The following is a 25,599-nucleotide window of genomic DNA, read 5'->3' on the forward strand; positions in this document are numbered from 1 at the left end:
TATATATATATATATATATATATATATATATATATATATATATATATATATATACACAGATATATGTATATAAAGAATAAATACTTTGTGTTATCCGTAAAATGCATAAACACATAAAAACTTTAAAACGAATAACAAAACGAAGGGAAGAAAAAAAGAAATAATAATAATAATAATAATAATAATAATAATAATAATAATAAAAATTAAGTTAATGCGAGATATGCTTTTTTTTTTAGTAAGATAATAAGATTTACACGTAACATATGTTAAAAAAATAACATTTTACGGAAGCATATAAAAACACGATCATAAGTTCCTCTTACTCCTCCTCTTCATCTCATACACGACGAACACATTCGCGTACGTGCATTATATTAAATATACGATCGTGGTGGTAAGATTAGAAGAAAAAATGAAATGTAAGCAATCTTTTCTTGTATTACATGTGATTCATGTGCAAAAAAACTCGAGTTCATTGCTTATATCAATACGGTGTATATCTGATTTTTATTTCTGATGTGTTACATGTATTTCTTTTTTGTTCTTTTTCTTTCCTTTTTTCTCTTATATTTGGTTGTTTGTTTTCATAATACATGAACATTCTTATTAATCTTCATATTTTCTTTTTGTTCTTATACTTCTGAAAGTTCTTATATAATAAGATCAGGTAAATCATAAGGCCCAGAGATCCATGTCTCCTCTTTTTACATATACATACTTTTTATATATACATATGCGAGACGCACACATACACACATACATAATAAGCACATGCATACATACTAAATGATTTTAAATAAGTGTCAACAATTTCATTGATGTGTGTGTATTTTCTATAATGATCAAACTCAAAATTAAAATTAATTGAAAAGATTTGTGTGTGGTTTTTTTTTAATTAATAAACGTTTAATATAACACTAGTGCGAAAACATTTGACTTTGGAATCACTCAGTATATATACATGCGTTAAGTGCAGTAAGTATCTTTTTAAAAATCACACACATAAATCTTAAAATATTGCATATGACAAATAAAGCACTCCTTCAACTTCATTCCTCTATTTTATTCGTAAATTTATCGTTGAGAATTAAAGAAGATTCACTCTCCTGCAACGATCCATTCATTGCACTTTTATGAAACTCTTCTCGCATTCAAATACAATGTAACGTTTTGTGTGAAAATTTATAGAATAGTGCTTGGACGTATTATACAAAAATACAACGGTATTTAATTGCGTCTGAAATATCCTTGCATATACACATATGTACAAATATGTACATACATGGTACAGTTAGCCAAATTAAGATCAATCTGTGTGTCTTAGGAAACAAAATAAATCGATAAGGAAAAGAGAGAAGGAAAATAAGTTGTTGGAAATATTAAAGAGAATATTTATAAGGCCTTTAGACATATAAAATATAACGAAGGATATTTACTTATGTTGTTAATACGTTTCTTTAGGTAAATTTCAAAGAATTTAATTATTCGTAAATTTTTTTTCTACGAAAAATTTTATGCTTCTATAAAGAACATTATGAAAAACCAAAACATTATATACATACAATGATATATAAAATGAATACAAAATTATTATTTAATTTGATTGATCAAAATTCATTTAAACATAATGCTTTCACAATACATTTGGAAAGAAATGTACGAAAATTGAAATCATTAGAATATTTTAAAGAGTCTTATTAAATTATCTTTTAGAATTTTGTTTATACATAATTTATGAATTAACTTGCCAACTCTTTCATACGTTTCGATATAGAACATACACACTGAAGATTATTTTGTCATTCGAGGTTGCTTTCGTTAATAATAAAATATTATTAGAATATTATTTTGAAATAAATGATATACACGAATGATGACAATGTGTGATATTTCTAATTACATATAACACGTATAGAAAAAAAGAAAAAAAGAAAAAAAAAAAGAAGAAGAAAACATAAATCTATCACAAATGTTAAAGCTGGTAAATTATAATACCTGGAATAAAGTCAATAATCAGTTAAATACATCCTTCGTTATAATTTCATATAATAATCGAAGAAAAGTTCCCATAACTGATATTGAATATCGTTTTCATAGTGAAAATAAAAATATTTGGCTGGATACATAAACGCGAGGCCAAAGATATTTCGAGATCCATATACAATACACAGAATTAAATGTATCGATTCACTTAATCATTCGATAATGGAACAGAATGTACATTGATATCAAATTAATATGAATTAATATGAAATGTTGTCTAATTTAGTCGTGTTAAAATAACAAATAATCGCAAAAGAAACGGAAAAATAATGAAATTACACACATGGTTCTGTAAGAACGTCCAACTGTAAACGTTCAACGCGATACCGATTATACTGTCGATATGGTGATCGCGTTTGATCATTGTCCGTAATAACACGTGTTCTATGAGGGATCAAGTTCTCATATCGCCCCATTAACCAATCTTGACACAATCGATGTTGAACATCTGCTACATTTTTAGATGCCCACGATGAAAGCCAATGATGAAATTTCGAATTTAAATGTTTTGTCACTGCTGGATGACACTGTATAAATAAAATTTATATATTCATTAATTTATAGTTAATAAATACATAGTATATTATCCGACATATTATTATAATTGTAATCGATGAAACATTAATAATATCTATAAACATTTGTTTATATTTTATGTACATACCTCTCTAGCACGACTAAAAGAATTTTGTTTATAAAGGAAAGCCTCTTTACTAGCAACATAAAGCATCTGATAACTATTTGGATTAAAACGACATTGTGTTTCATCAGCGGCAATAATTTCAGATGTGTCACCAGTATCTGTCAACCTTAAACCTGATGGCCTTTTTAAAAGTGCACTGACACTATCCAATGCTTTATCTTTATTGGATACTCTAAAATAAAAAATATTTAATATATTAAATATTTTTAATTAAAAAATAAATAAAATCTTAATAGAAAAAAAAAAAGAGAGGTAATAGAATAATATACTTACTCCGAAGCTTTTTCTGGATGATTAGTATTAGGCATAGATGCCCTCATTAATTTTGCAGCTCTCTTACGCCATTGCCTGACATTACGATACAAAAATACTGGTTTCCGTCCTGCCAAGATTCTGCTTAAAGAATTCCAACTATGTCCATCCATCTACAACAATTATTTTATATTACTATCTTTCAATAAGTAGTAATTAGACCAAAATAAAAATATATTTATAATTTTAGAATTAACAGATAATCTTTATATTCTCCTATAATATAAAAGGAACACATAATAACTATCAACTTCCTGAAAAAATATATAAAACTTTTAATAATACTCAAAATAGGATTTAAAATAAATTTTCATGAATATGTGTATTGATTTGCTTACTTATTAATGTTTAAAAAATTTAAATAATAGTGAATTCGTACAATTTACTATGTACCATGTATTATAAACAGACATATATAAATATAAATATAAATATAAGTTATAACAAATATTTATAAAAGAAAATATTTGCAAGAATATTAATTTGTGAAGGAACCACAAATCTCCCTTTTCTATTTTAATAATTACTCGAATCAAGTTGAATAATTAAGCAAAAAAATAACTCGCATTTCATACATTCAAATATATAGTTAATGAAATATATAGTTAATATGGTTTTCTATATACTTGTCATTACTTCTTTTCCTTTTTATGTAGATATAAAATTTGTTCATAGTCAATTACTCTCATATCTAATAATAATGTGTCTATATGCATACTTGTAATAATCTTAATGTTAATATTATATGCATTATTACAAAGTGAAGCAGTTACATAATACTATATTAAATTAGACACACACATGTATTTATTTGGTTTAATTACAAGAAATGTAGAATAGCTCTTTAACAAAAATTTAAAGAATATGTTCGTATAATGAGTACTAAAACTATACTTGTTTTTACGTGATTTTCATATTTAGAGAAAATATGAATTTAGCAAATTGTTTATAAAAAACAATTTTTGAAATTTATATATTCTATACAACATGTGTATTTATATAAGTATTCCCAAACATTCTTTTTGTCAATACCACCATCGATAGAAATATATTATGAACTTTTGTATCTTATTAATGCATTCGATATATGATTTAAAAATATTAATATTAAAATCAATATACTATCATAAAAGAAAATAATAATAACTTAAGAAACATGTAACCAATTGCTCACTGATGAAAGATAGACAAATGTATAATAAAAAGTATATGCAGTAGAATTATTAAACTGCTTATACTAAATAAATCAAAACGAAAATGTGAATGCATAAAATAAATTTGTAGTATAGGAATAAGCAGTTGTTTTTTAAGGAAAATTAAACTTTAAATCACATTTAAGAGAAAACATTCCCAAACAGTTAATTGACTGACATATATGTATGCATAGCATTGTATTCTTACAATGCAAAATATAACAAAAAGGAAAACATTAATGTAATTTTGGCATAAATATTGAAAATTTGCCAATTAAGTTTTTTTTTTACTGTTTTAAAATTTAAATATGTTAGAAAAGAGATATATTACTCTCAACACATATAATTCCATCTGCATGAAATAGACAATGAATTAAAGCTGTATATGAAAATATTTTAAATAAAATCAGATGAGAAGAAAAAACATAAGACTTAAAATTCACAATCATATCATATATAAAACATGTATCTATATATGCATAGACAATAAGAAATTTAGGTAATATACTAAAGAATCTTCAGAGTATAGTATAAGCACAAAGCTCATACAAAAAGAGTTCGGAGTATCAACGTAACAAATTTAGTGGTACAAAATGATGTTAGACAATAATGTTTAAAAGCACTGTTCATGTATTTCAATATCTCTCTTCTATACAATATTGTTTCATCTATCATTATATGCATATTCATTTCATATACAGGTTACAGTTATAAAATATATATACATATATATGCCTTATATGTATGTATATATATATTTGCCTTATACGAATTATATATATATATTTTTTTTGTATATAGAATTTAAAATTCACTGCAGTTGTATGAAAACATAGATATGAACTTACAACGATCACATAAACTTTTGTCTGTATACGTTTTACATGAGAATTTCAATGAAATTATATTACAAATGTTACAGTGGTATTATATGCACTGTCTGTGAGAATAATTACATATGCGAAATTATGGATTTGTGCTATTGAATCTACTAAAATATTATTAAATCACTAAGAAAATAGAAAATATTAATGTTTTCATCTTTTAATAACGTTTATGTAAAATTCGTAATTTAACACACACACACATATATATATATATATATATATATATATATATATATATGTATATATATATCTCGCTCTTCAAATTTTCTGATTTAATATCATGTAAGAATGAATGTTTACATTTTGTTCACGTAGAGGACAATGCTACTAATATTTTTTTTGACCGTTTACTCCTTTTCCAGATAAAGTTTTTTTTCTATATGGCAGCATAAACAAAAAGTTTCACATCGATTTGTTATTAGATTTTACTATTTTTACCAAGTATATATATAGTCTTGAAGAAAGTCCTAACACAATGTTACACCAATTCTTGATATTTTACTAAATAAATACTGAAATATAACATCTACTCGAAAGTAATTTTAACATATGTACATACTTCAAAGATGAGCGGAAGAGTTCTTACCATAAATTTAAAACCTTTAGATTAAAACCTTTCAGATTAAAAATGCAGGAATGGAGTAAGGTCAAAATCCAAACGAGAGAATAACAAATGATTATCACTGGAATTAATTCATGTTCGAAGTCGAATGAAGAACGATAACTAAATTAACTACATAAGAAAGTGAAGCCTTTGGTAAATCATTAGATAATGATGTGATATGTATGCATTGTATTGCAGCTTTTTTGTCATAATTAATATTATAGATCCAGTAAGCATGTAAGCAACTTTCTGATTGCATGTTACAACACATATGTGATCTGTGCTGTACTAATTACATATTACTATGTACACAGCAAAAAATATCATATACACACCTATTCAATAAAGGCGCAATGATTAAGTTTATACACACTTGGTTCATGCCACACAATTGTATGTTTATTTATTTAAAGCTTATGCCCAAATTAGTATATGTACACATACTCATTCCATATACAGACAGCCTTTGATCACCCGATTTCCCTTTCAATAATTTCGTTAAATTTGATTTACGTCGCGACTACATCTGATGGAACGAGCATGCGCAAGTTTATTTTATAACTTTTGCCAATATATAAACATGTCACTGATGAAAATTTCATTAAAATGATCTAAGTTTTATTAATTACTTATTTAAATATTTTTCTATCACTTTATAACACATTTACGAATTATATCAATATTCTATGTGAAGAAAATATATTAGCAACGAACTTTTTTTAGTACTAAATTTATTATCGTAATAGTTGATTGTAAAAAAAAATTTAATCTAAAGCAAATGGCATATAAGAACATACACATGCATGGCATAATACAATGTGAAAATGATATATTTGAAACTCAATATTCATGTATCTGTTTCCAAAGGCTTCACTATATATATGACTGATCGTGATAGTGAAAATATGGTTTACAAATTAGAGATGCATTATCAAATGACCTAAGCTGCGTATCAAAAACATATATACAGATTCATGTGATCAAATATTTACATTCTTTAGAGCACAAAGTAGTATTTATATTTTCTAATATTATCTTATATAATATATATGCAGTGTCATAAGAAGAAAATAAAAGAAATTTTAAGAATTGACTGTACCAAATGTTATATGAGACTTTATATATATATATATATATATATATATATATATATATATACATATATATATACATACACACACGCACGCACGCACAAACACACACACATACGTATGTATATATGTATGTGTCTATATATCACTATATTTTACACTCATTATGGCACTGCTCAGATGATGTTAATTCGTATGCTATGCATACACCCTAATTACGCAAACGCGTTATTTAATTATTGAATACTGCTACTTTAACCCATAGTTAATCAACCTTCTAACCGTATTCATTTCTAAATGAATGTGAAGGGCAATATCAACGATGAGTGACGACCGAACGATGACAGTATACGATGATACATGATACATAATTATATACACGAGACTTTTTCCCTATTCATTTCGTTGAGCCAATTTTGATATTATTTTAGACAATTTCACTAAATGTCATGTATCAAACATGACAATACATACCATGACTATACAACAATGTCCACAGGCAATGTTGAAGTCTATCATATAATTTTTTTTCCTTCAAAATAGTAAATTTAACGAATATTCTACCTTCTTTACAGATTAATTATAAGTACTATTATGCAGCTATCACAATTATAATTATGAAGTGATAATAAAGGAAGCTTAAGAAAGCTTATAAATTAATTATAACGTTATATAAATGGTTTTTTCTTTTTCTTTTCTTTTTTTTTTTTTTTTAAATATATTTTACACATGCTGCAACAGACAATGCATGAATATTGCTTTTAAACGTTAAATAAAATTATGGAAAATATTAATTGTAAAATAATCATTTTTTTTTTTAAATAAAATTTCTTTATGAACAGTAAATAACTCTTTCTATACTATAACATTGTAACAAAAAAAAAAAATAAATAAAAAAAAAAATAAAAAAAAAAAATAAAAATTTAAAAAAAAAACAAAAAACAAAAAGAAATATATTAGTATGTACTGCCGACTTTTTAAAAATATTTTAATATGAAAAAAGAACACATTATTTCGTTTTTATGATACTTTCCATTAAAATAAAGTTTACTGTTAATTTTATATCAATCTTATGCTTTTAATATTTAAATAAGAAACAAAGAGGGGACTTTCTCTATTTCACAGCATTTTACATTGTTTGCAGCACCACATTGCAATCCATGGTAAAAAACCGTATTTATCTAAAAGTCTTTGAGCATTATGAAAATAAATGTATGTATAAGCTTTGCTTTTCTTTGATTTAAAAACTTTTTAGTACGTCATATATGTATACGTATATGAAATACGTATTATATATAGAGATTTCGCGATATCAGACCCTACGATTTATAAAACCCTGGCACTATACAGATAATTTACATAAAATAAGAAAATTCTAAATAACCATCCATAGTATTAATATCTTTATAGTGATGACATAATAAGTTATGTCAGTTGAAATTTTCTTAAAAGCATTTCCCACTTTGTGGGAAATCAACAGTAACTGCTTCAAGGCAAATTCCCGAGAAGATGTCTAATTATTATTATTATTATTATTATTATTATTATTATTATTATTATTATTATTATTATTAATATTATTATTATTGTTATTATTATTATTATTATTGTTATTATATTTTTATTATTAATATTATTATTATTATTATTATTATTATTAATATTATTAATATTAATAATAATAATAATAATAATAATAATAATAATAATAATGTTATTATTATTATTATTATTATTATTATTATTATTATTATTATTATTATTATTATTATTATTATTATTATTATTATTATTACTCTTGGGTTAGTAATTAACTTTTAATTTGCCTTTTAAACTCTAACATAAAAAGAAAAAGAAAATATTAATTTCTTAAAATAGATTTGTTGTGTTTGGGGCACTGTTTTTAAACTGACCGATAACGGTACAACTCCGATCACAGACATCAAAATACAAGTGAATGTAAACTTCAACGTTGGCAATGATTATGAAAAGGGATGTGGATCCTATACCTTCTTGCTAATGTCAGTGTTCTTGCGCTTTCTGCCCCGAACCCCCCTTGCTGCCTGGTCACTACTCACAGGATGATTGGTCGTTGGCTCATTGTCTACCACAGCAGAAGTGTCTTTCGGGCTAGTTTGACCAGGCGGAGCAGAGAACCTCTCCACATATGTTGACCATTTCTCAGATACCATAACTCCTTCTCTTTCTCTCTCTCTACAACCACTGTCCATTGCTTCATCACCCTCTGTATCCAACAGTTCCATTGTCATTTTACAATCCTTTTTATACTGTAATAGAAAACAACTATTTTATAATAAATATTTTATAAATAGATGATAATAAAATAACATAATTGTTATATAGCTACTTGAGGTCAGTATACAAAAATTCAGATATAATAATAAATTTACACTTTGCATGTAAGTGAAATTGTAAAAATTAATATTAGTAACAATTAATTTATAAATGAAATGAAATATTATTGATCATAAATGTATTTATAATTTTTGCAATGAAATTAGCTGTATTGATTAATTTTATTCCTGTAAAAAAATTTTAATTTTAAATAATACCTTGTAATAATATACAAATCATATATACGAAATGATAAAGGGTAATATAGGAAAAATACCTGAAAATATTCATAAGTTTATAATTAATTATATAATTTATATACAAAAAATCTCTATATTTATAATTTGTTAAAAAAAAAAAAAACCTTTTTTTTATAGTATAAACAAATATTGATAAAACTTTAATTTAAAGAATATATACTTTTGTAATAATATAATTCGCATGTATCACAAAATGTCTACTTACTATATATATTTTGAAACAATTTTCATCAGCCATTGCTTTTTCTGCCTTACGTTGATATGAAAGCTCTGCACCAAGCCTCATATAAGCTGTAACACATAATCCACCAGCTCCACTACTTTCTTTTGGCTGACGTTGTTCTCTTTGAAATAGCTCCATACATTGCTGGCATATAGGATCAGACACTAAATGCTGCAACTATAGAAATTACATTATATATTATTTTAGCATTAAATATATTGTAGAGATAAAAATGCTGTTACATACAAAAAAAGATGCAAACATTTATTGCATAAATACTGCGCAGGAGATAACAAAAATGTAGAATCACTTCATAACAAAAATAATAAATAGTAGTTTCCTAAGGGTATACATACTTGTCTCACAGCATATGTCACAACTTTGTCCAAAGTAAAGGCAATATATGCATGTATACCAAACATTTCACGCAAGGTATCTTCATACGCTGTACTCTCCATATTTCCATCCAAAACATTTTTCACCATATCCAAAAAGGCAGGATAGTAATCCTCAATTTCTATTTCATCTATGTTAAATAAAAAATACATATTTTATAATGTCATAAAATAAAAATAATTAAAAATTTATTTCGAATAGAACAGAATTATTTACTTACTTTTTGGTTTTAACCTGAGAGCCACAGCAGTACTCTCCTTACGTTGCTGTTTGTATCTAGACTCTTCTTCTGCAAGGGCTACCGCTCTCTCATACATCTTAGTTAATCTTTCACAGAGGATGTGATGTAACCTCAAAAAGAGGTACCAATTATTACTGCCCATGAAAAGAGTATATGCCTCTTCAGGATCATTTGACAGGGCATGCATAGGTATTTTGATATCAGGTTCGACTTTAACTGAAGTGGAAGACAGGACTGGGGAAAGTGGGGCCTTACTCCTATTTGCTTGAAGACCGCCATGTGGCGATGTAGACATGGTTACAGATTGAGAATTACTACATGCTGCCACACCCACATCCTCTTTGTCATCTAAAAAAATGAATAGAATATTCAATTTATACAAAAAATATATATAAATATTAAACTATGTATATATAAATAACATAATAAAGAAATTATATAATATATATATATTTTGTTTACTTATATATATATATAATATAATAATGTATATATGTGTATATATGTGTATATATATATATATATATATATATATATATTATACAAGATAGGAAATAAGTATATATATAAATATTATTTATTCCTTTTTAAAATACATATATTTAAAAGTATATCTACCATCTTCATCTCTCTCATCATCACTAAGCTCTTGGCGTGGGTGAAAAAAGAGATCTGGTATAAAATGCTTAAGTAAAAGCTTTATACGCTGTTTATCTTCTTTATGAATAGCAGTTTGTCGTTTTACATGATGTATCAATAAATTTGCTGCATCATCTAAGACAGATTTATCTTTATAAGGTAACACTAAATGTGGACCACTATTTCCTTGATTATCACCGCTTCCATCGTCTACCTGTTCATGTCTCTATAAAAAAAATTGTAATAGCAAATTCAATATCCATAAAATATAAGATAATATCAAATATATAGAATCAGTAGTAACCTTACAATATATTATTTACAAAATAATACAACAAAATAATTATATGATATACTAACCTCATCATATAAAGTTTCAATTTCATTGAATAGACTTTTGGATCTTAAAGCTTTCACATCATTTTGTTTAAAATTAATACCTTGGTGATCTAAAGATTTCAAATAGTACTTCTCATTTTGTTCTCTCCAAATTTTATTAAAACCTTTCTGAGCTTCTCGCCATTCCTCTTCCTTACTCTTCAAGCGTCGTAAAACGACTGGAACTGCAACTACAGGATTTTTTTTAAGACCTTCTATAATATCAGCAGCTTTATCTCCGTATATCCTTTTTAATGCCCGTTGATGTATTGTGGGAGAACAACCTCCAAGACAATCATCGAGTTTAAATTTTTGAAGTTCTTCTTGGCTCATTCTATTCATTTTTTTATGAACACCTTCTAATACTCTAATAGTTGATGCATTAGTTTCTATCACGCCATCTAACTCAAATCGTTCATCTTCACAACGATAAATAAATTCCTCATATTGTGTTTTTCTGTTAAACGACATGGTAGTTTTACATTTTTAAAAACAAAAACAGAAAAATTATATCAAGACAAATACCTCAGATTTTATATTTACCTCGACGTAACAAATGTACTATCCTCTGACCAAGTTGGGAATGATACCCATGTATCATTTAAAACTTCTTTGCACAATTGCGTTCTACCAGTACATTTTGGTTGTACATAAGACTTAGGCAAAGCACAATATGAAGCTCCTAATCGCTTACATGCTGTATAATCAATTTCCATTGCCAAGTCACCCTGAGGTCGTTCTTGGTGACCACGCGCTACATTATTTGGAAGTGCTTCGACTCCTATACTACTTCCTGTATTATTTGCTGACGTATTGGAAGAATCAGATAAATGACCAAGAAAATCTTTAAACCAACGTAAAAGTTCCGGAAAACGACCGAGAAATGGTGTAACTAATTGTAATAATTCTGATTTAGAAACAATTTCCTGGTTAAAAAGTACAAGACACCGAAGAAAATTTTCATAAACCTCTTGTGACTTCAAAGCCTTACGAACCTAAAATATATTAAATAAATCATAATTCATATATATGCAATTTTTTGTTTATAATAAAACATTAATAAAAAATTACATATTAAATAAAAAAAAGGAAAAGATACTAACCTTATCAAAAAATGCATAGTCATTCAATGTACCATATTTTCCAGCTTCTGCTATAGTAACATCTCGCATTGATGTTACTTTGTGTTTTTTTAATGGAGGTGGTCCATGTTGAATATGAGAATTGCCACCAGTAACAGAAGTAGAGAATGATGGACTTCTTTTTAGCTGCCCTGTACTGTGACCTAATTTTTGACCAGTACTGATTTCTCGAACACCTGGCCTATCCCTCTCACGATCACGATCCCTGTGATCTCTGCTATCACGTTCCAATATACAAGTGCCACTTGATTCCCGAAGATCTCGTGAAACATTAGCAGAGTTGTTATAAGTCGCTTTAAGACTCAATGGTTTCTTTATTATTGCTGTATGATCATTTACTGGAGCAGTCTTGTTACTCTGAAACATAGCAGACTAGTCCTGATTAATATTAATAATTAAACAAAATTGCTTGTGTATTATAGCAAACAATGATTACGAAAAAGGAAAAATTAATATTGATTTTTATCTATACGTACATTATATAGCATGCATCTTTCGATCACAGGACTCACCAACGAACTCTGCTGATTAGTTGCATCCGGTAAAAATTGACCAAATTCAGCAAGTAAATCTTCTTGGTTTTCAAACAATTTAGCAACCTGACTATAAACCTCAGCTTCTGTTAAATGTTTTACGTTACTAGCAGCGCTTCCACCACTTGTACCACTTATATGTCCGGATTCTTTCAAATTGCGTTGTTCTTTTTGATAAGTATGTAGTATCTCTAGGAACCTTTTGTATTTATCTGGTTGTCCTTGAAAGCGATTCTAAAATTTAAAAAAACATTTTATGTAACATAAATTTTTAATCTTTAATTTTTCATCTACAAATATAATTCACTATTTTTCTATCATTATCATGTATATATTATTATCATGTATAAAATAAAACAAACCTTTATTTTATTAACATAGTTAATAGCATGGTTAAATTCCACAGGCTGACTTTGTTGCGTTTGACCACTAGTTGGAATACCATCTTGAGCTTGACTAAGAGCTTGACTTACTGCCTGAGCTTGTGCAGCACTAACATGAGAATTGTTGTAGGCTTGAATAGGTGGCGGTGACGGTGCATGAACCGTTATACTACTATTGGAAATATTATTTGTTAAGGCATGATGTATGCTTCCAGATCTAAAAATATATAATTTTAGAAAAACAAGGTAAAACATTTTCCGTATGAACACATATAAACTTGTAGATGTTATATTTCTTACCCTTGCATTATTTGCAAAACTGGTGGTGCTTTTGCTGGTTGTGTTGGCGGACTTGCTACAGGTGGTGAACCAACATTCACCGTACAATGATGTTGCGATAACGTTGCTGTATGAGTAGCAGTTGGACTAGGCATACTAACTGATACTTGGAATGCATACCCTTGCTCATTTGCTTGTACCTCTATTTTGTAGCCTGGTGGTAGAAAAGTATTGAAACCAACAATGAGTTCAGGGTGTCCCTTAAATAAATGGCTCACTCGTGTAATAACACCTGGGGTATCAATACTCTGAGATTTGAATTCTTTCATGATATCCAAGAAATCATTATAAACCTATAAAGAATAAAAAATCAATATTATCTTTCTTTAATATTTACTTATCTAACACATAGAAAACAAAAAATAAAATTCAAACCTGTGGTTGATCACTGAATTTGTACTTCACTTGATCCAAATAAGATAATGCATCTTCAACTTTTAATCTTTGAAATTGTTGAGATCCACTCCCACTGCCTAATCCAGGACCTGGAGGTGTAGATGCCAATGGCGCTACATTGCTCGAATGTACCTAGAAATATGTTATATTATAGCAAATGCTTACTGAAGTCTATAATATATATGATACAGACCTTGTGCCTTATTGCTGCCTGCTGTTGCGTGTGAACTTGTGTTTGCGATCCTGTTGTAGGTTGCTGAGAGCCCATATTGTGATTACTTCCACTACTTATTCCACCGTGCAACCCACCACCAGTATTTACATTAGTACCGCTACATGTAGAATTAAGCCCTCCTGTAGATCCAGTTCCCTAAAAAAAATTCATTTACAAAATGTTACAAATGATAATTAAGTTTATATAAGATTGTTACCAAAATAACAATTTCATATATATTTAGACAATATAACATACTTTAATAGGGGATGGTGTAGCCGTTGGTACAACGATCGCACCGGTATACTGCTGTTGAGCTTGGGCGGTACCAAATTGTATACTTCCCGGCATTTCCTTTGAAGTAACAGATCGAACAGCTTGACCAGGTACAACAACTCCTATTCCGCTACTTGAGTGATACTCTAAACCTCCACCACCGCTTAGACCACTTCCTCCGCTCACCGACGAGGGTTTTAACGTTGCTGCTGGTGACGCTACCTCGTCCAGCCCGCGAACGCGTTTCATTGCAAATCACATAGGGGAGGCTGTAAAAAATGTATTTATAATTTTTTCCAACTATATATGATAATACATATATCAAATCAAAATGTGCAGCTATTCAAGTGTTCCGCGTTTCTCATTTGAATTTTAATTTTAATATATATATATATATATATATATATATATATATATATATATATATATATATATTTTTTACATTTATTTTTCATCTAATTCCATCGCACAAAATAACGTTCGTTGAAACTTGTAATCATTTATATTTATCTTGTTATTTAACAATACAAATATTCGATTTTAATATAAAATAAAATATATGATGTATCATTGTCTTAATGAAATTTCATCAAATTTAATTCCATATTAACAAATGCGATATTTTTAAAGTAAAGCAACAAAGATAAGCAATTGGAATAATTTATTACATTGTAATTCAACGACCCAAAAAACTAATTTTTAAAATGTGAATTACAATGCGAATTTCTCTCTTTTTTCATGTAATCAAGAAAGAAACTTTCATCCTGATAAAAACTCCATTTTTTATTTCGAAATAATTATCGTAATACGAATCGATTCGTAAGCCAATCACTACTCGTCCTTTCGAATTCGATACAATTCCATTGGATTTTCGAAGGCGCGAAATTTAATTAATGAAACTTTAAATTATCAGAATCATTCAATCTACGATTCAAAATTCGATTAAAAATAACAGATAGACATCAGTTTTAATTAAAAAATACTGGTATAAAAGGATATAATGAGATTATACGAAGCATATTAGTATGACTCTTTTATCTTATAAAAATATATAAATGCAGAAAGAAATAATATTTCTGATCAAAAAAATGAAATATCTCGTCCAAACACAGTGAACATATAATTTTAACTCGTATATTACGTTATTTATGAAAAGTATGATAAACCTCAGAAAAATAAAATTATTGACAAAATAAATACATATTTAACAAAATAATACATAAATACAAATAAATACATATTTTATTTTGACATATATATTAATTATTATCAAATATTAAAAGTATCGATAATAAAACGTGATTTCCGAATAAGATCGCCATAACCTTAAATGCTCACACAGCAGCAGCAGACATAAGAAAGTCATCTCGGTAAGATTGGTGCCACCTCTACCACGACACTACCAACACTACAGAAGAACTTCAATAAGGTATACGATGAAAATAGAATTAATTTAATAGAGAAAATCCGCTATAATAACGACAAAGCGATTAAAAGCAGTTTAAAAACATTGTGCCATGAGAATAAATGTAACGCTTCAGAAAAAAGAAAAAAGAAAAAAAAAAAAAAAAAAGAAAAAAAAACGAAAAATGTGCGACGTATGTAGTCTCTCTGTGGGTATAAAAGAGGAATACACAACACGTTTTCCTCATTCTTCACTTTCTATATTCTTTCTATAACTTCCTTTCTTCTCGACTAACTTACGTTTTTATAATCCCTTTGATAAGACGAGATCTCACTTTTCACGTTTCGAGGGAAACGGACGTATCACAGACATGAGCTTAAAATCTAACCTCACAAATTCATTGCGTCGTCGTACCGGAATATACATGACGATTTACACATGCACGTACATATACACGGAAAGCATAGGATTGTTCACGTAAATATATGTGCGCGCGCAATACGTTACATACGTATGTAGGTAGGATAAATAGATAGATAAATAGGTAGGTAGAGATAGGTATATACGCACGGGTGCGCGCATATCACATACACGATCGCATATAAATGCGCGCGCTCGCTCGCGCGTCACTATACTTTGCGCCAAAGTGACATTCACTCCGATGGGATTTAGTTATTCAGCCGTATGCTTGCTCTCTGCTAGGCTTGAGCGATGTTTTTCGCTATGTTCACGGCAGCGAGAAAAGAATGATAATGATAATGATAATGATAATGATAATGATAATGATGATGATGATGATGATGATGATGGTGGTGGTGGTAGTGGTGATGGTGATGGTAGTGTAGTGGCGGGGGATAGTGATGATGGTGTTGGTAGTATTGTTGGTAGTAGTGTGGTGTGGCGGAGAGCGTACAGCCGCGAAATTCGATGCGTTTAATAATGGTGTTACATGTGTGATAAGGTCGAAACTACGGCGAGCTTCGATGGATCGATATCGAGCGTTAAATTATATCGCTCAATTCTAGATTAATACCTTTGAAAATCAAACAAAATTATATTCTTATGATTCTCAAAATAAATTCACATCGCTTTTCTATAAAATAAATTAAGTTTTCTATCAGAAACGGTTTGACGTTTTGAATTTGAATTAAATATAATTAACAAACATACTTCGATGCTGTTCGTGAGCATAATTAAAAAAAAAAAAAAAAAAAAAAAAAGAAAAAGAAAAAAAAAGGAAAAAGAAAAAAAGTCATCGAAGAAAGAACGAACTAACAAGAAAGAAGAGAATATACTGCTGCAAAGGAATAAAATGATGGTGGCAAAGAGGATATCGAGGAAGCGCGCCTTACCCACCGACACATCCATTATTCACAACACACATGCACAAGTCGTTCCGTCGTGACGCGGCGAACGAACGAACGAACGAACGAACGAACGAACGAACGAACGAACGAACGAACGAATGGACGGACAGACGGACGGACGGACGGACGGACGAGCGAGCGAGCGAATCGAAGAGCCGCCGAACAAGAAACACGGCTACTACTCGTTAATCCCGATCTCTACGTACATACCTTACTCCAAACCCACTAAAAAAGTTAAGAGAGGGGGGGAGAGAAAGAGAGAGAGAGAGAGCAAGCTTCTTTCTGCTTCATTCACGAAGCGAAATAGCGGCGTTTGTGTCGATTGTCTTCTACGCTTCACAACGACATTCCTCTCCGTATTCTCTCAACTACCCGTATTCTCTCTTACCACTCCATTTCCGTCTCTCTTCTTTCCTTCCTCCTTCGAAGAAAATAATCGTAGCCATAGTATCTAACTCGTAACCTACGACACGCGGCAGTGGCAACAACGGCGGCGGTGGCGGCGGCGAACACCGATATACAAAGAGAAAGAGAAAGAGAGAACTCCACTCTGCCTCTCTGCACCTTCTTCGCCTACGAGTTACGCGAGAAGAACTTACTTATCGCGCGTGACCTCGCGTGGTGGAAATAGAAGAAGACGTTCGTAGAGAAAGAAAGAGAGAGAGAGAGAGACAGAGAAGAGAGGGAGAAGCAGGGAGGGGAGAAAGGGAGAAGGAGGGAGCTAGCGAGAGAGAGAGAGAGAGAGAGAGAGAGAGAAGGGAGAGAAAACTCTAAAACGTCGAGAAAACTATGATCGTTGGAAATTTAAAAATCTTTCCAATACAAAAAGGAGAAAGAAGTAGATACCTACGAATTTTCATTCAGCATGGTCTTTTGCTGTGAATCTCGTGTACGTAATTCGAAAAAAGGAAAAGAGAGTGTGTGTGTGAGAGAGAGAGAGAGAGAGAGAGAGAGAGAGAGAGAGAGAGAAGCTAATTTGAATTCGACACAAGAGAAAGAAAAATATAAGCAAACGTTTTCTTTGCGTCGACAAGTAATACTTATATTGCGAATGACGGTTGTTCTTTGATTCAATGAGAGGTACGTACGTTATCCTTTTACTCTCTCTTTTTCTCTCTTTATACATTCTTTAGCTATTTATCGATACTATCTTCGTTGTCGCCTTTTCTTCAAAACATTTCTCCTATTTCCGTTCCTCTTAATATATAAAATTCCTATTCTCTTCCTCTCTTATGACAGCTATGTATGCTCGCAAATAAAAGAAATAACAAACTATAATAACACAGAGAAATGAAGAAACTCATTATAAAAGAAACGATCGAAGAGTAATAGGAGAAGTAACAAGAACAGTGCCGGTAGACAGCCAGCTGTAGAAGACGCGCACGGCCCTGATTTTCGCGAAACACCCAAGGAAGCGCATCAAGCCGAACGGAGAGTCTTGTCAGCGCGTTGCATGCGTTTTCAAACACTTCCCGGTCCACGGTGTTACGCAATATTCCACGTAAATACATAACACATTTTCCCGAATAGCGTACTGACGAGGGATATTGGTTTTGTGTGTCGCCTTCTCTCTCTCTCTCTCTCTCTCTCTCTCTCTCGTACATAGATACATAGGACATACGTATGCACACACGCTTTCTCTCTCTCTCTATACCCCTTCCCCCCTCTCTCTTTCATATCCCATTCTCCCTCCTTGTCTCTCCCGCGATACCGGAGGCAACACGCACTACCAACACGTAAAAAGAACCCTTTTCCCAGGCCGCCACCGCACCATCGTCGTCAACGTCGACTTAGACGATATCATCGTTGCCGTTGTCCTCGTCCTCGTCCTCGTCCTCGTCCTCGTAGCTGTCTCGTATCGTATCGTATCGTGTCGTCGTTGTCGTTGTCGTTGTCGTTGTCGCAGTGTGCGGTAAAAAGCGAAAGTTTTTTTCTTTTTATTTCTATCAAACCAACCGGAGAGAAGCTTTCTTCTTCTTTTTCTTCTTTTTCCTCTTTCTCCTCCTCCTCCACCTCCTCCTCCTTCTCCTCCTCCTCTTTGCTTCTTTTCTGCTGCTTTTTCTTCTTTTTCTTGCTCCTCTTGTACGAAGGACGGGCGTCCGGTCTTCTCTCGCGAAATCGAACCGGAATTTCTGTCTCTACCTCCTACCCTAACGCTTATTTCTCTTTATACTTTCTTAGAACCATCGAAATCGCGTTGTGTGCGTAAACAGACACGAGAGAATGCACATTTTCGCAATTACACGTCGAGCTACCGAAAGAATTACCGCGCTATCCGCCGAAAATAGTAGAAAATGCGAAAAACATACCCGCACTGTACGAAGGTACAAGGCAAACTATTGGATTTTGTATGGCAAACAAGGAACCGATTGGCCGCCTAGCGGGACGGGGAAAGTTGACGAATCAAATGGTGGGGGATATCGAAAAGGAGTAGGAGCACTCGTACAGGAGCGTATCATAGGGTATGCGAGTAGTGTACTTCGAGCCGTTATAGAAGTACTTCTGCCCCTTTCGTTAACACTCCCTTCTCATCTTTGCCACTCCTTTTTCGTCCTTTACCATTTCTCTTATGGATTTATCCCTCTAAAGATTGCGTAGCCTCAAAATATGTATATCCAACTTATTTCTAGATAATTCAGCAAACTTAACGAAACAAAATTTTAATATTTACTACTAATGAACTTAATATAAGAACAAATAATTATGACATATTAATTTCTCAAATACGATAATTGAACATGCACGAAATACAGTATATCTGAATGTCGTTTTTATTATTAGAACCATATTTTGACAGATTTAATATTTCTCTTCGCGATCCGCATTTAATGACGATAAATAATGAACGTTTTGTTTTTATATGAGAATGCATCGTCAATTTCGACGTGATCATCCAACGTTGACTCGACTTTGATATGACTCAACTTCGTCACAATTATAGAACGAAAGTTTGTCCAAATTTTGTAGAAAAATTGAGAGAGGAAGATTAACAATAATTTATTTCTTGTTAGTAAATGCATAGATATATCGTTATTATAATCATAATTATTGTCTACTTGATATGGCGATCGCAATGATTAATATTCTTTTTGAATATATGAAGACAATAAAATCGTATCTTTGAAAAAAAGATGACACGGCCCTGGTAATCGTGGCGGCGAAGCCGCCAAGATGCGTGCGCATCGCACGAGATATCCAAGCGTCGACCCATTCCCCTTTCCCACCCGCCTCTCCGAGAAGTCGCCATCTTCGTGTTCCAACAGCTGTTCCAAAAAGCGAGCGAACTCCCCATTGTAATGTGGGTCATGAAAACTGCGCAAAACCCCGTACGTTCATGAAAAATGACGCGCGTTTATGGAAAAATGCGTGTTCAGTTATGAAAATTTTTTTTCAATTTAAATACTAAGTAACGAACACATCGTATCTATCTCTGAACCATGGATTGCCACGGTAAATGTGCGATTTGGCAGACGTTGCGTATCTGTCAACGAGCTTGACTGGTTCTGCGACGAGAGACCCGGCCGTTGATTGGTCGACTTTGTTTCAGCAGGTCGATCTACGGCGCGCAAGTCTCAAAATACGAAGCGAATACAGCTGAACGCTAAAACGACAAGTTATATGCTCCTGTACCTTTTCTTTCTCTCTCTTTTTCTTTGACTTCCCTTTATCCATAAACATTGACAAAGTGGCACCTAGCGGATATGTGCATCGCTTGGTACCACATGGCACCGATATTAACGTTGCGTTCACGCCGCTAAATTCTAACCTCTAATTTGTTTAGACTCGATTATGAACAATTAGAGGAAGTAGATTAATATAAAACATAGGTATGAGATAAAATGAACGTTGTTTTGTTGTATTACATTTTTATCTGTTATTATCCCTTTAAACAAAATACTATCACTTAATTCATCGTTTGCTTTGAAAAAGAAAGCAAACAAAGAATTATCATTTATTGACGTATTTTCTCTTTGATAAAAATAAAATGGATGAATATTTTAGAATGTTTTTTTCTTATAAATATTACGGTTCACATATCGTTATTAGTAACAATATGCTCACGTTTATTAACCACGGCTATTAAATATGATTATCATTATATGACTTATTACATCATTCGATTATTTTAATAATTTTTCAATTTAAGATTTAATCAAAAAATTCAGTACGATCATTTTATGATTGCTCTTATAATTTATAATATTGTTTGCATTGTATAATTTATTTTATCTTAATAATTGTTTGAATTTATTTGATTAATATTTAAATTAATAAATTTTACATTTATTAGAAGTGTTTAGAGAATATTTCACTAAGGCAATATTTAATGAACCAAAAATAAAAAGTTTATTTATTGGACATACTTATATTACATATATATTTATATATATACATGGCATATATATTTATAAAAAATGTTTAAAAATATTGTTGTGGGTATATCTGGAGGAGTAGATAGCGCTGTGACAGCATTGTTACTTAAAGAGAAAGGTAAATATTTATTAGATATGACACTTATATAAATTAATTGTTTATTTTTGTTTTCTACGTTTAATGTTTTTGTCTGATTGAATTTTTAAAGGATTTAATGTTACGGGTGTTTTTATGAAAAATTGGGATATATTAAACGAAAAAGGAGTATGTCTCGCTGAAAAAGATTATAAAGATGCCAAAAAAGTTTGTGAAAAACTTGATATTCCATTATTTCAAGTGAATTTTGTCAAGGAATATTGGAATGATGTTTTTAGGTATGTTTAATTATAATAACAATTGATAAACAGAACTGGTAAAAAGAAATATAAATAAAGCAATAATAATATGCATTATATATAGTTAATCTTACAAATTACTATTTTTTTGATAAATATATTATCTTTTAAGTATAAACTGTTAAAAATGAATAATGCTAAGCTAATTTTATATAGCAACCTTTTGGAGAAATATCAATCTGGTTATACACCAAATCCTGATATTTTGTGTAATAAAAATATAAAATTTGACCATTTTATTCATATTGCACAAACTAAATTTCATGCAGATGCAGTAGCAACTGGACATTACGTAAAAACTAGTTTTGGACCCTATCTTGAAAATTTTAAACCACATACTGGTAAATATGATACATATATATATATATATATATATATATATATATATATATATATATATATATACACACATAAATTGTCTCTATGAAAAGTATCCACAAGGATTATAATGAACTCTAATGATTTTTTCGATAAACACCGAAACAGGTCAATTTTGTTTTTGAGAGGGACAGGTTTTTAAATAATTATAAATTCACCCATTTTTGGATAAACTCTTAAGGAAGATGATAATTCCCTAAAAAATCTTAAATAGCAACAGGGATTAAGTGACATATTATTTGAAAGATTTTTTAATTCTCTTTACAGTGCTATTTTTTAAATTTTCAGTTAATAATTCCCGAGAAAATACGTCTCGAAGTTTCAAGTGGAAAACAACTTTATTAAATATTTAAAATGTGTATTGCTGACATTTATACAGTAATAAAATCTGTGCTCAGAGTTATATCAAATATTTTGCAGTACATCCGTAATCTGACGGTTTTCTTCGACTATGCGCTGCTGAAGTTCTTTTAATGAAGCTGATTGGATAGCGTATGTTCTGAATTGTAAATATCTTCATAGAAAAAAAAAAAAAAAAAAAAGGGTGTAAATGATCAGAAAAAACTGTCATATCGGACCTGCATAGTGTGGAGGACTCCATTGTTTGGGGCTACTTTTGTATTGAATCATATTTGATTCGTATTCAGATCATGTTTAATTTTTATGATCAATGGATAAATCTAGCTTTCAAATAAATAAAAATACGATTCTTCGGTGAAATTATTTGATAAAAAGAGTGGATCGGTAATTTTGTTAGTCAAAATTAAATCCACACATTCACCGATATAAAATAGATAGATATATTATTGAATGTTTGACATAATAGTGAGTTAAGACTTTATTACTATATGGAGATCGGCAAATACAAATTTTAAAAATTTCATAAAATAAAAGTTGTTTTTAACCTGATATTCGAAATATATTTTCCCAGAGACTATTGGCTAAAAATTAAAAAAAATGGCATTATTGCAAAAAGAATTAAAAGATCTTTCAAATGATCAGCTCCTGTTGTTATCTGAGATTTTTAAAGGGGTTGTCATTCTCTTTAGAAGTTAGCCTAAAGTGGGTGAAATAAGGACCTGTCTTCAAAATTATCCTGTTCCGGTGTTTTTTGAAAAAACCACTAGATTTCATAATGATCCTGGCGGATACTTTTTGTTAGAACTTTCATATATATATATATGAAAGATGTATGTAATATATAAAGATTGTACGGTTATCACATAAATAAATATGAGTCTGTATATATGCATATATTTAAATACATATTTGATTTACAGAGATATTTTTCAGATGTACTTATGTTACAAGCATTAGATGCTAATAAAGATCAAACCTTCTTTTTATGTCAAGTGTCACAACAGTCATTAAGGCATTGTATGTTTCCGCTTGGAGAATATTTAAAAAGTGATGTGAAAAAAATTGCTAGAGTAGCAGGATTAACTGAAATAGCTGAAAAAAAGGAGAGTATGGGTATATGTTTTGTTGGAAAGCGTGAATTTCAACATTTTATTTCTGAGGTATATATAATACAAAATTTAATTGAATATTGCAAAGGAAGTAAATGTTTATCATAATATGTGTTAAACATTTTAAAATAATTTTACATTTGTCTTATAGTATATAGAAAATAAAGATGGCGATATTGTTAGTTTAGACAATGGTAAAATAATTGGAAAGCATCAAGGTATCCATCATTGGACCATTGGTCAGAGATGTAAAATATCTGGATTGGATGATGCATATTTTGTATTTCAAAAAGACCTTCAAACAAATGTTATAACTGCAGTAAGCATTTTTTATTGTAATATGATATCGAATACTCAAATTTTTAAATATTCAAGTATTAACAAATAAATCTACTTATATATAACAATATATTAGAATATACAAAAAAATTATATTTTTATCTAATTTAGGTAAAAGGAACAAATCATCCAGCTTTATACTCAGATCTTGTAGTTGTTCAAAATCCACATTGGATTGTCAATGAACCACTAGAACTAACAGATAATGAACGTATTTTGATTTGTAATTTTCGTTTTCAACATAGAAATCCACTCATTAGTTGCAAAATATTTAAAACATTAAATAATCAATTGATTATCCAACTTTCCCAACCTTTAAGGGCTATTACAATAGGACAAGTAAGTTCTCATTATTTTTTTAAATGTATCATCATTTTAGATATTATAAATTATTTGTTTTCGAATAGTTGCTATTATTATGTTTAGTATGCTGTTCTATATTCTGGTCAAATATGTTTGGGTAGTGCTGAAATTATATATCCTGGTCCATCATATTTGGCACTTGGTCAAAATATGAATGCATTAAAAAATAATACAGTAAATTTAGTACATAGCAAAGTGAATGCATACGTTTCTAGCAATAATTGTTAATATTAGAATAATATTTATGTATAATAACAATATTTGTTAAATAAATTGAAATATATTTGATAATTATTTTAAATAACCAATTGTGTATTCATATACATAGTATAAAATTTAAAATTTGTTAATATTTATTAAATCAAAATGAATATCTACACATATGGGAATCACTGTTTGATAGAATCTTTATTTTTATTTTCCTGCCTAGCAGGCAATACAATATTTCAAACATTAATTATAAAATGTATTACTTACACTCAAGTATAAATTTTGTTTTTTTTACTAAATCTAAATTATTAATTAGTATATTCATATTTCTTTTTCTGAATATATTAAAAAACATCAATATATATAGTTTTAAAAGAAATTGTATTATTAAACTTTCACTAATATAAGAAAATGAAATATGAATTAAACTTAAAATTATTTTTCAAGATGCAAACTTGTTTCAATTGTTCAGTTTAAATATATAAACATGTGGAAATATCCACAGACAGTTAATATCTAAAAACTTACATTTTTTGTATAACATCACATGAGTACTTAAATAAAGAAATCCAGAAATTAATTGCTTACTAGAAAAATATATTAAAAATTCTAAAAATATTAAAATAATATATAATGAATCTAAGTTAATAAGATATATAAAAATATAAGATATTGAGATTCAACATAT

At 29.6% G+C, this 25,599-nt stretch overlaps 2 protein-coding genes across 17 annotated transcripts in view; one reads left to right on the forward strand and one right to left on the reverse strand.

Moving 5' to 3' along the window:
- Nucleotides 1–19,738, reverse strand: LOC124954113 (paired amphipathic helix protein Sin3a). 11 transcript variants are annotated; one of them, XM_047506534.1, is made up of 18 exons: nt 19,340–19,738; nt 14,594–14,880; nt 14,315–14,491; nt 14,101–14,253; nt 13,687–14,018; nt 13,366–13,603; nt 12,983–13,237; nt 12,432–12,827; nt 11,872–12,323; nt 11,311–11,785; nt 10,930–11,176; nt 10,291–10,659; nt 10,031–10,200; nt 9,657–9,851; nt 8,846–9,124; nt 3,023–3,174; nt 2,711–2,921; nt 1–2,573 (listed from the first exon to the last, which is right to left on the reverse strand). In XM_047506534.1, exons 2-18 carry the CDS (start codon nt 14,858–14,860, stop codon nt 2,322–2,324), a joined length of 4,620 nt encoding a protein of 1,539 aa, XP_047362490.1. In that variant the 5' UTR covers nt 14,861–14,880; nt 19,340–19,738; the 3' UTR covers nt 1–2,321. The 11 variants fall into 11 exon arrangements, 10 of the variants coding, with proteins under 10 accessions (XP_047362490.1, XP_047362489.1, XP_047362488.1 ...); XM_047506533.1 differs by having other exon boundaries at nt 12,432–12,842; XM_047506532.1 differs by having other exon boundaries at nt 12,947–13,237.
- Nucleotides 18,112–25,599, forward strand: part of LOC124954118 (mitochondrial tRNA-specific 2-thiouridylase 1) — a 9,623-nt gene continuing 2,135 nt past the window's right edge. The window contains exons 1-9 of one of the 6 annotated variants that reach the window (XM_047506541.1): nt 18,112–20,833; nt 20,934–21,210; nt 21,675–21,874; nt 21,966–22,131; nt 22,309–22,493; nt 23,824–24,050; nt 24,151–24,318; nt 24,450–24,677; nt 24,765–25,016. In XM_047506541.1, coding sequence (XP_047362497.1) covers nt 21,799–21,874; nt 21,966–22,131; nt 22,309–22,493; nt 23,824–24,050; nt 24,151–24,318; nt 24,450–24,677; nt 24,765–24,929 — 1,215 coding nt within the window. In that variant the 5' untranslated portion in view covers nt 18,112–20,833; nt 20,934–21,210; nt 21,675–21,798 and the 3' untranslated portion in view covers nt 24,930–25,016. Of the gene's footprint in view, nt 21,211–21,674; nt 21,875–21,965; nt 22,132–22,308; nt 22,494–23,823; nt 24,051–24,150; nt 24,319–24,449; nt 24,678–24,745; nt 25,017–25,599 lie in introns of those variants that run through there. The other 5 variants (XM_047506540.1, XM_047506542.1, XM_047506543.1 and 2 more) reach the window with 5 other exon arrangements.

The sequence above is a fragment of the Vespa velutina genome, chromosome 14 (assembly GCF_912470025.1).
Source record: "Vespa velutina chromosome 14, iVesVel2.1, whole genome shotgun sequence".
NCBI lineage: Eukaryota > Metazoa > Arthropoda > Insecta > Hymenoptera > Vespidae > Vespa > Vespa velutina.